The sequence below is a fragment of the Aethalodelphis obliquidens genome, unplaced genomic scaffold, assembly GCF_003676395.1.
Source record: "Aethalodelphis obliquidens isolate GAN/ISIS:26980383/991018 unplaced genomic scaffold, ASM367639v1 scaffold41, whole genome shotgun sequence".
In the NCBI taxonomy this organism is placed as follows: domain Eukaryota; kingdom Metazoa; phylum Chordata; class Mammalia; order Artiodactyla; family Delphinidae; genus Aethalodelphis; species Aethalodelphis obliquidens.
In genome coordinates, this window is record NW_020837985.1 from 11,289,784 (window position 1) to 11,304,541 (window position 14,758).

Genomic DNA, 14,758 nt, shown 5'->3' on the forward strand with positions numbered 1-14,758 from the left:
GCTTGGCTCCGCCGCGCCCCGGCCGCGGCGTCCGGCCCGGGTTCCGCGCCGCTAGGGCGCGGGCGGGGTCGGGGGTTGCGTGGCCGGCGCTGCTCGCCCGCCTCGAGTCCGCGTCCCGGGCCCTGGCGGCCGGCGAGCATGGAGGAGAAGTACCTGCCGGAGCTGATGGCGGAGAAGGACTCCCTGGACCCCTCCTTCACGCACGCCCTGCGGCTGGTGAACCAAGGTAGGGGCGCGCGCCGGCCCGCGGCCGTTGGAGACCCGGGAGCGGCGGGCCAGGGGGCCGGGGACCGGGAGGGTCGGGACCGGCGGGCAAGGCGGGAGCGTGGGGCTGGCTGGCCGTCGCCCTTGGGGCGACTGGAGGGGACCCAGGTCGCAACCTGGGGGCGTTCGGGTAGGGACCTGGGAGCGTACCGGACACCTGGGGAGCGCCGAGGTGTGTGTGCACATTGGGGAGACTCGGGAAGGAAGGAGGCTGAGGCGTTTGGCTAGGACTTGAAGGAAACCTTTAGGGCCTCGAGGTACCCAAGGGAAACTTATGAGTGGGGGACGGCGAACATCTGGGGGCTTCGTCAGGGCGGGGTTGAATGATCTCATTGGAGGGAGAGAGTGGGGCGGGGGACTCGGGGAACTAGTGCGTTTGGCTTGTCTGGAGGGAAGGAACTGGAGCAAGCTGGAGGGAAATGGAAGGATTTGAGGGGATCGAATGCAGAAGAGGTGAAGGGAGCAGGTGCTTGGATTGTTGGTGAAGTTTGAGGACCTTTGGAGGAGGTTTGGGGTCAGACCTCAAGCACTTTGGAGGAACAGGGCCAGCGGTCCCAGTGGCAGAGATCCGTCTCCTGTCGCATCCCCTCTTTGTCCCGGGTCCAGGCTCTAGCCGCCCTCCCTGGGTGGGCAGCTCATGCCAAGCCTTGCAGGCTGGCCCTCGAGGGCCATTAGGGGAGAAGAGGCCCACACCGGAGCCCGCTTCTTGGCTTGCCTGTCCTCTCTTTGGGAGGCTCTGGCTGGGCCGCCCTCCTTGGGGGCTGGCTGGGGATTCGGAACGCCGGCCGCGGAGCCTCTGATGCCTGTGCCATCTTAGCACTACTCCGGCCAGCTCAGGGTGTGAGCAGCCCTGGGGAATGCAGGCCACGGGGTGCAGGGGGTACAGGAGGCGTGCGGGCCCAGGACAGTGTTCCCAGGCTTGTTCCTCCTCAGGCTTCCTGAGTAATCTTCTGGGATGGACGGTAAATTAAGCCTGCCTTCCCGGGACCAGCCCTTTATTCCTCCTGGATCTGGAATACGTGTCTCAGAGAAAGCTGGGTTTGGGAGCCGCTGGTCTGCTGTTTCTCTAGGTGATGGCAGAAACATTATCTGGTCAGATCTGTTACCTTTTGCCTGAATCACTCACTGTGCCTTGACAGTCTGTGCTTCCTGACTTAGGCGGGTCTGCTGGTCTTAGTGCTGGCCCTGGCTCTTTTATTGTTGGAAGTGAAAGATGAGGCAGACATATTCTGCTTGTGTATAGATATCTATATTTTAAAACAGCGATCTCCGGTATTTGCGTGTTGCAACCAGTTCTTCCGAGTAGGGTGTGCGTGTTGTTGACTGAGGGTGGTGGTGGAGAGACTCACTGTCTCCAGGAATTTCAGCTTGATATTTAATTTGTTGAACGGAGATTGGTTCACAGAGCTTCCCCGTTTTATTTTAATTGTAGGCTTATTTTTATTTCTTTAATAACATGGGCTTGTGAAGAAGTAATGGGCACGCATTAAAGTAAGAGAATTTTAAGTTTTATTGCCGTGCTCTTCCGAACAGCCCTACAGTTAGGTTTGTACTCCTTGCTCTTTGTGATTTACATATATCTTTTGTTGCCTGCTGGGCTGTCATCTCTTTGAAAGATATTTCTTTGTACATTGTGTGAGATCACTGGCGTTAGAAATATTCTGGATTGTAGAATGAGTGCACTTTCCTTAATAAAGAAGCTGAATCAAAGTTACGTTGTACTCAATTAAGGAAGCAGTTTAACAAAAGTGTAGTAAGTTATTTTATTTTAAAAGTCAGAATTATTTTTCTGTGCCAGGTTGCTGCAGTACATTCATTCTCATACATTCAAAGTTCTTTTGGTTTCTGAGTTTGTACCTGTGGTAACTGCCTCCAGTTATTTGAAACAGATCTTGGACAGTGTTGCTATTTAGTGTTTTTTTTAAGACCTTAAACCGGATTACCTTACTTTTCCATCAAAAATGTAGTTCTTGTAAGAAGTACGCTTCTCACACCGAACAGTTATGTGGAGGAAGAAAGAGATACTGCTCAGGTGCTCTTATTACTGTTAATTTAGATTATTTCAGACTAAAATGTTTCCCCCTTAAATCACAGGCTGGTGTCTGGAATGCAGAACCCTGTCATTTAAAATATTAATTACGCTCTGTTACGTAACTTCAGAATTACAAGTGCATTGCTAAAACAGTGTCTTAAATCTGAATTGGCTATTAGGAAATTGATTTTAAATCTGATGATCATCTTGTGAGTGGCTGTTGAGAGCATTTTTATTCTTTTTTACCTGTAGTTTTGACTGTTTGCATCTAAAGGAGGCACCTGGTTTTTCAGATGTTATTCTGAATCTCGATACTGGAATCCAGATTCGGACACTAACTTGTTCAGTGCTGATGAGTCAGCAGTGCACACCTCTGTTTTATTATGGAGTGACATGTAATAGATAGACATGATGGTTAACACCTCCAAATGCTAACAGTACCTTTGTGTGCATAGTGTTCTAAAGTTTCTGAGGCTCTTTCAGGCACATGCTGTCTACTTGTGTTCTCACACTTGCACGCTGGTGAGGCAGCCTTTGATGTCTCCGTTTTTCAGGGGAGGGAGCTGAGGACCTCAGCTATGGAAGCTCGTAGGTAACTGAGATAGGTTAATCTGAACTCAGGTGTTTGGTCTCATAAGGCCCTTGTTCTCCCTACTTATGCCTTCCTCAAAAGATGGCTCTGAAACACTTCGCACATGCTAATTTACCTGCAGAAATCGATATAACTAATATGCTTGTTTCCTGTCGACTCCTGTCGGCTTCCTGTTGATTTTGTTAAAAAGTTTGTTTCTGTGCTTGTCTAGTGATCTTCTTTGAAGAAACAAACATTCACGGTAGATTTATGCTACAGGATTTTAGTGCTCAGGTCAAGGGGCATTTTTGAATTAAAGCTCTCTGGAGACCAATATATGATTTCAGTAATCAACACACTATGATAATGAAACAGTTGATAAATGAGGTTTGGTCATTCTTTTAAAAAATTCAGCATTTTTCAACTTCCTAGCTGAATTACTTTTTTTCCTAATAATGCTTAAGTAAGAACTTGAGCTGGGATCACATCAAGATGTGTGCTTCTCTGCTAACATAGGCTGGCTTTTACACTTTCCAGGCTTGTGTTTCGTAGTGGACATGAGTTCCTGACTTTTATTTCTGTTTTCTCAGGATAACTGATTTTCCTTCCCCCCACCCCTCGACTATCGAATGCTTTTGTTTCTTTGCCAATAGTAATGGGTAATGTTTACTTGATGTTAAACCGAATCAAATAAAATAGACTTTTTTTAATCGCCTCTCTGCCTCCCCCCAAACACCACTGCCTATAGAGTGAGTTGACATTGCAGTTTCTTGCCAAGGAGGTTAATTGGAGATGAAAGTAGCATTGCATGTTTAATATTATATTTGCTGGTAGGGGGTGTGCTGCCTCTTACTAAAAAACATCTTCAGAAATGTCTTACGCTTATAATTTAATCCAGTTCTCTGGTATTGCTTTGGATGTTTTTCAATCCAAGCCAACTAACCATTAAATAAGATTACATAACCCTGTATTTTTAATTATCTGATATAATATATGGATTGGTGGCTGGTTCACTGCCAAGTTATATTTAGCGGTTGGTTACAAGAGGAAGTGGAGCAAAGGATTCCAGATTATGGTGGTCTATTCATGTCGAGATAAATAAGTGTTTTCGTATTACATAAATGTCTCTAATAATAGGACTCTTAGCATTACTCAGGATATGTGTGAGGGGTAAACATGTATAAAGGAAGGATCATTATTTTGCCTTAGGTGCATCTCTTTGTTCAACAAAACTCAGTGGCTTAAGAGTTTCATTTTGGGGGATCCTTTTTGTAAATGTTTTTGATCGCTTGCGTGTTGTCAGGCATTTAAAGTAAGAGAAGAATGAGAATGAAAATTACAGAGTTATATTTAGCTGTGGTGCCTTCACGCCACAGTGTGAGATTCGCTGCTTCATGCAGAGAAGGATGTGGTTACTTACGTTTTTCATAGTTTTTCTTAGGGTTATCAGGTTTTGTTTTTTGTAAGAAAATGGATGCATGACTCACATTTTTAGATAAACCATTTCTGAATTTTTTATAGTGTGTTATGATTCAAAGGGATCCAGTGACTGTCAGTTACCGTGTTTTGGTATCTGGACGTTAGTAGCAGGTTTATTGAGAACCTGCCACGCGGGGCATTTGTGCTGGTCCTGAAGGTGGAGAGGGAAAAAGAGTCTCTGCTCTTGAGGAACGTCGGCTCTCTCTGCATTAGATTGAGAGTGAGTTTTAAGTTTGTAGATGCCCTCTCCTTTCCTAAGGAATGTCTTATTAGCCTTCAGCTATTCTTTTGAAATATTTAGTGACAGGCAGTTTAGATTTAACTCTCAGTCTAGGAACATTTTCGAGGTGCTTCTCTGTGCCCGGTTAGGTCTATAATCTCAATACTGGGAACGGCCCAGAAATGTAGAGGTTATTAGCCTAATATTTCACCTGTAGAAACCAAGACTCCAACAATAAAGTTGAGTCACCCAGAGTGACATACTTATAAAATGTCCAAGTGGAGGTTCAAGCTTTGTTCTTCTCCAAGCCCATTGTTCTTTACCGTATCACACTGAGCCTTGGACGTATAAAGGGTCAAGCTCTGATGGTACAGTTAGTAATGACAGAAGGGGGATTCATACCCTGGCCTCTTAGGCGCAGTTTGTTCTTTTCTCCCTGGCCTGTGCCAGAATTGAAAGATGGGTCATGTAGCATCTGTTGTTATACTTCAGCCTTCCGATTTCTGCTGTAGGTATCTCCTCTGACCACTTACCTCCCCCCAAATGGGTTAGAGTGCCTATTTTCTGGTCCCGAAGCAGCCGCTGCCTAAGTCTCTGATGGGGTCACAGTCATCACACTGTACTGCTTGGATCTCTTTGTCTTCCCTGCGAGAGTGTGGGGTGCTTGGGAGGCAGGGCTTGGTCTTACACGTCTTTGTGTCTTCAGCACCTCATATAATTCTTGGTACGTATCCCTGGCAAACTCTAGTCTTCGTTTCAGTGTTGTGTTTTAATTCTCATAACGGTAGAAGAGTTAGAAAGTATATTTGGAGTTTGGCAGTCATTAAAGGCTTGACTCTCTACCACTTCAGAGCCCCTGAGTCGGGGGTAGGAGGAGGTCACCAGCAGCTCTGCAGACAGAAATGAAGGGAAGTTCTAAGTGAAATGCAGCATTAAACAAGCAGAAGAACATCCCAGGGCTCTGTGCCCCTGGTGGAACAGTAGGGGTCCTTCTCAGGAGGTAATGAGAAGATGTTATCAGATCTGCTTTGAATCAGATGCTTATTTACTTTTATTCTTTCCTGAGGAACTTGTTAGCCAGTGCACTGTAATACAATTAGCTCTCCTTCCCTAAACTCCTAATGAGATTTCTTATGGCAGGATTGAACCAGAAATTTGGAGGCCCTCCTCACTTGCCGAATAAGCCTTCTTACCTGAAGGAGTTAATCTTCAATCTCAGATGCCAGATAGACCCCCAAAGCCCAAGGAGCAATTGGGGTCACAGATGCAATGCCAGCAGCAACTTGGACGTCACAAGACCCTTTGCTTGTTGTCATGGCTCCCCCTGAGTGGAGATGGAATGGTTTTCATGTTTCATCAGAAAATAGAAGTAGCGTGTTCCTTAGCTTTGGAATAATGATTATAATGAGGGCCTCTGTGCCAGGTGCTTCCTGTGCATCGTCTCTCATCCCCAGGAGGTCTTGCAAGGTAGGTGGTTTTATCCCCTGCCCACTTCGTTTATTTTTTCCAGTGAGGCATCTGAGGCTCAAAAGGGTGAAGTAACTTGCCCAGTCTAGGTATGCAGCTTTAAGTAGTCAGGCTGAACTTTTAAATCAAGTCTGCAGTGTTTTGATAGGATACTTTAAGAGGCAGAGGGGTGGAACCCAACATTGTTGTTTGTTTTTAAATAAGAGTTTCATTGTAGTAGAAGCCAGTTTGGAATTTCCATTTGTGATGATGAATTTTTAAAAGAGATTCCTGAAAATGTGTTTTACCAAAAAAGGCAAGCTCCTTTTTTTTCTGTGTTCTCCGGCAGTACTTTTCAGTGTTCAGTAAGCATTCAAGGTAAGCATTTTTAATTATGTATATTTCAGTAGTCACAGAGGAAATGGAAAACTTCCTGTATTGAAATTAATCAAGTGTCTCTTGATAAAGTTCAGTGTCTCTTGAGGGAATCTCTCAGGGACACAAGGCTCTTTGTGTTGGTATTTTAATACTCTATCACAGACACAATTGGTATGATATCAGGGATTTATAGTCAGTTTATGGTATGTTTAAAAATTCTCCATCTTCTAAAAATAGGTCCATAAAAGGAAAAAAGAAGTGCTAGAACATACAAGAACATATTCCTGCAGATAATGGTTTTGGCCTTCTGAAGGGGAGTGGGGTTTGAATATACTTGATTGCAATTGTTAATAATCATAGTTACTGTTAATCAAGAACCTTTTCTGGATTAGATGCTTTATGTACATTATTTCATTTAATTCTTCTAACAGTTGTCTTAAAAGAGTAAATCATTTTACCTTATTTTATAGGTGAGAAAACTGAGGGCAGGAAGGTTAAATAATTTGCCTAAGGTCAGACTGCTAACAAGTGGTAAGCCGGGATTCGGATCTGTGTCTGCCCACCTCCAGGGCGCTGTACCGCAAGCTTACCTGCGAGCTCCAGGCAGAGGTGGGAACTTTCTTCATGGCTGGGTTTTCATGTTGACTCCCCTGGGAAGATCTCTGTCATGCAGCTCTTAAAATGCACTGCCCGGCATAGGACTGGTCATCCGTGAGCAGAGCCGACTGCACAGAGGGGCAGACAGTGGTGCGACCACGTGGGGTACGAGCTGTGTGACCATGGGCAGCGCGGAATGTCTGGTGGATGCGTTTCGATGGGGAGCGGCGTTACTTCACAGGGAAGAGCTTCTAAAAGGGTCGTGGGATTATGGGAGGCGACAACTTTCTAGTCTGTAACCCTGTGCCAGTTACTTAACTTCTCGGAGCCTCAGCTTCTCATTTGTAAAGTTGGAGACCTTATACCTGCCTTGTGGGGTGGTTGTGTTAGGCGTGAGGTAAGTACAGTGTCTGACATGCAATGAGTGCTAGACAGACATTACCTGCTCATTTCACAGAACTGCCTGAGACAGGTGTGTGCGTACTGGCGGCACTTTGCAGAGTAAAGTATATAATAAGAACTTAATACATAAATTATCCAGTTTCATTCCTCAGGTTAATTTTATGTTTTAGAATGATTTTAGTTTTCCAATCCTGGAGATACTGAAGGGGAAACTCATTCTTTAGGAAGCCTCTTTCATTAATATCATGTACAAAATTAGCAGCAGCTCTGACTGATTTTTATTATGCTATTCACGACGCAGCACCTGAAGCTTCCATTAACAAATGAGGTTTCCATAAACAGATTTATGACTGCACATCTTAAAACATGTCTGGGCACTCAGCAGCCTCTCTCCACAAGCACAAGTTATCTTACTCTGAATTGGTAAGCTTTAAATTTCCATAATTTTTTACATTTCCATAATTTTTCACCCATCAGCCCCTGCTGCTATTTTAAGGACTTTAAAAGGTGTTCCTGGCATATTATTGATGTTCTTCCTTGGTATGATAAAGAGCGTGAGTGTGTGAGAGCACCCTTTTTGATCTCTGTGTTTGATATGAATCTTACGCTTGGGGTCACTGTTGGTTCAAGCTCCCATGGAGAAATTGTAATGGAGAGGAGGAGGGAGAAGGGACAGTTTGCATCCTCGTCATTTTTCCTTACTCTCCCCGCTCTACTTCAGTTACTTATGCCACTTGTGCTCTATTCTTCTTCCACTAGATGGCGCTCCACATAGCCAGGTCACCCTCTTCCTCCACACAGGTAGCTTCTCCTGAATCAGTGTTAGTCTTGATCCATCAACAAGCTTGCATGGCTTTTGAAATTCACGTACTGATATTAACCTTTCATATTTCTGACATTTTAAGAGGCATACTCTGTAGCCAGCGCTTGTGAACCATTATGGTCTCTTTCTGTTTTGTGCCTAAGTTGTGCCTGGCACTGCTGCAGGTTCTTTTCCACACGATACCTCCTTTAATCCTGGGGCCTCAGGAAGTCGTGCGGTGGTTCTCATTCTACAGCTAAAGAAATGGAGGTGAGGGAGATGCATAGCTTGTTCAAGGTCATGCAGCTATCTTACGTTATAGGGTTTACTTACATTATAAGGTTTACTGTGCCCTAAAGAAAAAATATTTCAGAAGCTTTGAATTGAAATTGTTTTTAAGGAAAGTATTAGGGTCATCTGATTTATGGCTACCGGCCATTGTAATCTGTTTATTTTTTTGGGGAAAATTATAGTCCTGACAGTTATTTGCATTGGAGTATAAAAGTCAAATTCTTTGATTTGTGTAAAGAAGCAAGCAATAGTAACAAAAGCTTTGTCAGCTGGTGTGGAAATTGCTGCTTCCTCTTGCCTTCCCTTGTCTACTGACTTGAGTGGGCCAAGGAACTTGATCAGTACCAGGAACAAAACCATGGGGAAATTTGGACAAGGCCATGATTCTACTTTTAGTAATTTTAGCAGAGCTGAATACTGGATTGAGTCCATAGGAATTCAGAAATTTATACTGAGGTTTCCTTCACTCCATTCATTTATTTAATATTTGTTGAATATCTGCACTGCTATATTGAACCGTTTGTTCTGGGCCAGTTACTTCTCTGAGCCTGTGTTCCCCTCTGCACATGTCATTAGGGTGAAATGACAGTGATTATGTATTTGTTTAATTTTACTAAAATTTTTTAAATTAGAATATGTTCTTACATCCAATATATGTTATTTTTTTCTATCTGAATTTCATACATCAACTCTTGGTCGCCTACCAGTGCAGTGGACTATCTGCCAGTAATTTTCTGAGGGCTGGCTTTCTCCTGCCACCTTTTGCCACCCTTGTCCCTTGCTCTCTGGTTGGGTGTGCTCAGCGAACACAAATGCTTAGAAAAATCCCTCTCACCTTTTGTTTGCTTCCTATGTGCAAGCCACAGCTAACTAAAGACTCAGGCGAGAGTGGCTAAGGACATAATTTTAAATCAGACAGACTGAGTTCACATATGAGCTCTGCCACTTCTCCTTCTCTGGGCTGTGACTTTGGATACATGGACCCCTCTCAGCCTCAGTTTCTGTGATGGAGAAATGGCGATAAAAAATTAATAAATCCCCTTTGAAGTTTTTTGAGGTTTAAATGAGATACGTGTTAAGAGCTGTTTAGTGTCGTGCCTGACGTTTAGTAAGAACAGGGCGAGTAGCTGCTGTTCCCGCCATCATCCTCCCCGTCCTCATTTTTTATCAAGGAATTTGTAATCCAACGGGGGAGATAAACATGTGGGGGAACAATTTTAAGAGTGTGTTAAGCGCTGTGATAAAAGAAGGCCGCCTCTCTCACTCAGGACCAAGATAGGCTTTATGGAGGAGGCTTTTTCAGAGAGGACTAGCTGGATGCAGACGTCGTTGCGAAGGCCGGGCGAAGGACTTGGGCAGGGATGGATAAACTGGCTGACTCCTCCAGGTTATTCATTTCCGTCTCCCATGTTTCCATAACTTCTTCATATTCCTACGTGCCATGGCATGTTGTAGGTATTGATCTGTCTTCTCCTTTCCCCTTCCCGTTATTTTTTTTTTCCTGGCATTAAAATTTTTATTTCGAAACAACTTTAAACTTACAGAAGAGTTAAAAGAGTAGTGCTAAGAAGCCCTGTATACTCACTTGTCTGGATTCACCAGTTGTTTACATTTTCCCACATTGGCTTTGCCATTCTCTCTGTGTCTGTGTATTTTCATGACTCATTTGAGAGTAAGGTGTGTGTGTTATCTCCCCTTCACCCCTAAATACTTGAGTACCTTGGTGTGTATTTCCTGAGACTAAGGGCTGTCTCTTACATAACTGCAGTTGCAGATAACAGTGATGACAGAAGTTAGTCATCGTTTCGGTACTTTTATTATCTAACCTGCGGTCCATGTGCTACTCTTGCTGGTTGTTCCCATTTTGTCTTTTATAGCAGCGGTCCCCAACCTTTTTGGTACCAGGGACTGGTTTCATGAAGACAAGTTTTCCATGGACCTGGGGTGCAGGGGATGGTTTTGGGATGATTCAACCACGTTACATTTACTGTGCACTTTACTTCTATTATTATTACATTGTAATATATAATGAAATAATTTTACAGCTCACCATAATGCAGAATCAGTGGGAGCCCTGAGCTTGTTTTCCTGCAACTAGATGGTCCCATTTGGGGGTGATGGGAGACAGTGACACCCGAAGTGTGTTGCTTATGTCCAGTCTACTCTGTAAGATGCAGCTTAACTGTCACTTGCCATTCACTGATATGAGTCTGCAAGCACTTGTTTATTATGGTCTCTGTGCAGTCAAACGTCTCTGCTCATGATCATCTGTATTTGCAGCCACTCGACTCCACCTCAGATCATCAGGCATTAGATAGATTCTCATAAGGAGCGAGCAGCCTAGATCCCTCACATGCGCAGTTCACAGTAGGGTCTCTCTCCTATGAGAGTCTAATGCTGCTGCTGATCTGACAGGAGGCGGTGCTCAGGCGATAATGTAAGTGATGGGGAGCGGCTGTAAATACAGATGGAGCTTCACTCGTTCACCCGAACGCCGCTCACCTCCTGCTGTGCAGCCTGGTTCCTAACAGGCCATGGACCGCTACTGGTCCCTGGCCCGGGGGTTGGGGACCTCTCTTTTATAGGACCCAGTTCAAGACCACACATTGCTTTTAGTTGTCAAGCCTTTTAGCTTCTTAATTTGGAACAGCTCCTCCGCCTTCCGTTGCCTTTTGTGGCATGCACGTTTGAATATTGCACAGGCCAGGACTTTGTGGAATATCTCTCATTTTGGGTTGTCTGATGTTTCCTTAAATTTAGCTTCATGTTGTGCACTCTTTTTTTTTTTTTTTTTGCGGTATGCGGGCCTCCCACTGCTGTGGCCTCTCCCCTTGCGGAGCACAGGCTCCGGACACGCAGGCTCAGCGGCCACGGCTCACGGGCCCAGCCGCTCCACGGCATGTGGGATCTTCCCGGACCGGGGCACGAACCGGTGTCCCCTGCATCGGCAGGCGGACTCTCAACCACTGTGCCACCAGGGAAGCCCCATGTTGTGCACTCTTTAGGCAGGAGTTCCACTGAGGTGATGGTGTGTCCTCCTCAATACATCGTATCAGGAGGCACACAGGGTTGGTGTCACTTTATCCCATTATTGAGGACATGAAGCTTGATCACTGGCGTAGGCGGTGCCAGTTTTCTGCACTGTAAAGTTACCATTTTCCTTTTGTAATTAATTAGTACTTTTGTGGGGAGATGCTTTGAGACTATGTAAATAAATGCTCCTTATTAAACTCTCCCTCACAAATTTTAGTATCCATTAATGTTTCTTATCGGAATTATTACCATGATGGTTGTAAAATTGTAATTTTCTAACTGAGATATTCCATCTACATTTATTGGTTGACATTCTGCTGAAAGGGAACATTTTCATTTTTTTCTTTCCTTCTTTCTTTACCTCTCTCCTTCCCTCCGTCAGCTGTCGGTCTGCATTCAGGGATTCTTCTTTAATTCAATTGGTTGTAGTCCTTTACTATCACTATATAAGTTGATGCTTAATTCGTTCCAGATTTGGCCATTGGGAGCCCTTTACCCTGACTCCTGGGTCCTATTGACAGGATCGATCCACACATTTTTTGAGTTTTTTTTTTTTTTTTTTTTTTACACTTTCTAACAGCATTTTGTTCCAGGCTCATCTTGTACTTGCTCTGCCCCAGCTCTGGAATTGGCCATTTCTTCCAAGGTTCCCTGGTTTCTCTTAGTGTGGAATGGTGTTTAAAAACCACAATCTGGGCTGTTGGCGTGTCGTGGCTTCTAGGCCTTTCACCAGACAGAGCCAGAAAACGGATATGTTTCTGTAGGTGTATCACCATCGTCTTCATGTTAAACTCTAAGCCTAGGGCTAGCAAACTTTTTCTGTAAAATGCTCAATAGTAAATATTTTGTGGGCTCTCTGTTCTACTCAACCCTGCTGTTGTAGCAGAAAAGCAGCCGTACACAATATGTAAGTGAGCGAGTGTGGTAGTGTTCTGACAACACGGTTTGAAGAAACAGGCAGTGTGCTGGCTCTGGCCCTGGGCTGTAACCTGCTGCCCTTCCCTCCTCTCAGCTACTAGAGAGTAGGGACCGGGCCTCATCTCCACTTACCAGTGCTGTCCACATACCCGCACAAAGCTCTTTGATGAACGCATTCATGACTGTTAGCTCTTTGTATCACAGACTATTTATTTCTCTTACAGATCTTTTGGATGTCAATCTCTCGTGACTTGCCAATTTGTTGAGGTCCTTATTTGCAAGATGAGAGTCTTTAAAACATAATATGCACAATATACAAAGTAGTACTGAGAAAAAATAATTTTGTAGAACTCCTGAGGGTGTTTTTCTTGTCATGGTAAAAAAGTTACCTTTTTCTTGATGAAAGCATGTCAAGGCAGAGCCTTCACATGCAGGCGTTAGCACAGGCCCTGCTCTGCTCTGACGTCACGGTCACCCCTGTAGTCTCAGCTACAAGGCAGAACTCCAGCACCAGTCAGGTGGGCGAAAAATCTTGAAATTATACTCCTTTGATTGTCTCAGAGCTGATTTATTTCTTTGCAGTTTTCTTTATGTAATTTATTGCTTGAATTTATTCCAAAAGAGACTTCATTACAGCAGTGACAAATGGGTTTTATGAGAGAGTGAGCCCTTTCTCAGGAAGACTGTGTCGTTAGGAAAGACCACCTGACTGTGGTCAAGGTGGTGTGGACACTGGGAAGGAAACCACACGCGTCACGGCAGAGAGCAGTGGCGCTGGCATAAAGGTGCAGATTAAATCAGGTTAAGTGTCTCTGATGACTAAGTCAATCAGACTTTAGTTCCGTCAGTTGTAAGCTTGCTGGTGAGCAGTTTCTCTGTTTGTCACCAAACCATGTCATTGTTTATCAGAAGCAGCACAAAGTTTTGCTCCATCCTTTCTCTAGAATCCAAAAAAGTGGTTTTAAAGTTCTGTGTCTCAGAGCAGTTCACGGTTCTGCAGGGAGTCCTGGTCTGGTGAGAAAGGGGAAGGCGAGCACGTCTCCTTCCCCCTGGGCTTTTGTCTTCCAGGTCCTGAGGTGCCTCATACGATTTTGATTTGCTTAATGAATTTTACTTTTTGTTGTTGTTTTAAGTGTGAAAAGTGCTGTCGAGGAAGTTGTACCTCAGTGACGGACTCTCGGCCAGAGCCCGGGCTCTGTCCACTCTGTGGCTCACGGCCCCTCCCTTAGTGCGCTGAGGCCATCAGTGCGGAGCAGCTGCGGAGCCGGGGCTGCACGCCCTGTTTATGTGGCCTGCGGTGGCGCAGGGGGCAAGGGGGCAGAAACCTCCAGGTCATGTAGCTTAACACAGTAATTGGTTATTTTCTGTATTGTACTTTCTTCTAGTTTCCTTTTCACCCCCGTTAGGGCTGTGCTCCTTACCTGCTAAATGGGTGCACTCCTTTTGGTAACAGTAAGCTCTCTGGGCTTCGGTTTCTTCATGTATAAAGTGAGCACGAGAGAATCTGTGTCCCGCGCCTGGCAGGTTGCAGGTCCTCACAGTCAGTCCGCTCTGCTCCAGGGCCCTTGGCCAGCAGAGTGCTGCACCTTGTGCCTGTCCCCGTGGAGCCCAGCGTGGGAGGCGGGGACACGGCGCGGAGCCGACCCCTGGACAGTGTGTGCATTCCTGGCTGCCGGTCCTTGTGGTACCGGGCCCCACGTTCCTTTCCACAAAGGGTGCACGACAGAAAGCAGTGCTGTCGGCTTTGGGAGTCAGCATCCTGGCAGGAATAGCACAGTCTGCTCATCGCACTGCAGACTCTCAGACTCTCGGAAACCACTGCCCAGCTTCCAGGGAAAACCCTTACGAGGAGGCTCGTAGGGTGTGTATTTCTCCGCAGTTGTCCCCGCTGGACCCTGGAGGGTGTTCAGTTCTTTTTCATCAAGGATCGAGTTCTTAGGCTGGGCTCGGTGCTGGGACACAGGGCCGGTAATCCTTCATTCCTGCTTAAAGAGTTTTCAGCCCAGTGGGGAAGCAGCCAAATTAGAAGACATTTACATTGTGAGGTGGGGAGCGCTGTACCACGACGGTCACGCAGGGCTCTGCGGAAGCCCAGGAGCCCCGCGGCGTTCCCGGGGTGGGGGCGGGGTCTTGACGTGGTGGTGGTGGTGGAGGAGGAGGGGGCCGGGCTGCAGAGTGTGCCAGACCGAGGCCACGCTGCGGAGCACAGGCCTGGCTGCCTGGTGTGTGGTCCCTGTGCCCGTCCCCCTCCCCCTCCTCCCCCTCCGTGTTCATTCCCAGTGCCCAGTACAGCCCCTCCTCTTTGCAGCCTTGGTTGTGTTTGTC

General features: G+C 45.7%; 1 protein-coding gene across 12 annotated transcripts in view; it reads left to right on the plus strand.

Moving 5' to 3' along the window:
• The window catches only part of KHDRBS3 (KH RNA binding domain containing, signal transduction associated 3), a 210,314-nt gene that overhangs the window by 21,288 nt on the left and 174,268 nt on the right, over positions 1–14,758 (plus strand). For 11 of the 12 annotated variants that reach the window (XR_003438399.1, XR_003438398.1, XR_003438400.1 and 8 more), the window contains exon 1: positions 7–226. The exons of the other annotated variant lie outside the window; for it this stretch is intronic. Coding sequence is in view for 7 of the 11 variants with exons in the window: in XM_027132539.1 (XP_026988340.1) it covers positions 139–226 (88 nt within the window). In the remaining 4 variants the exon portion in view is untranslated. Of the gene's footprint in view, positions 1–6; positions 227–14,758 lie in introns of those variants that run through there. 12 annotated transcript variants of the gene reach the window in all.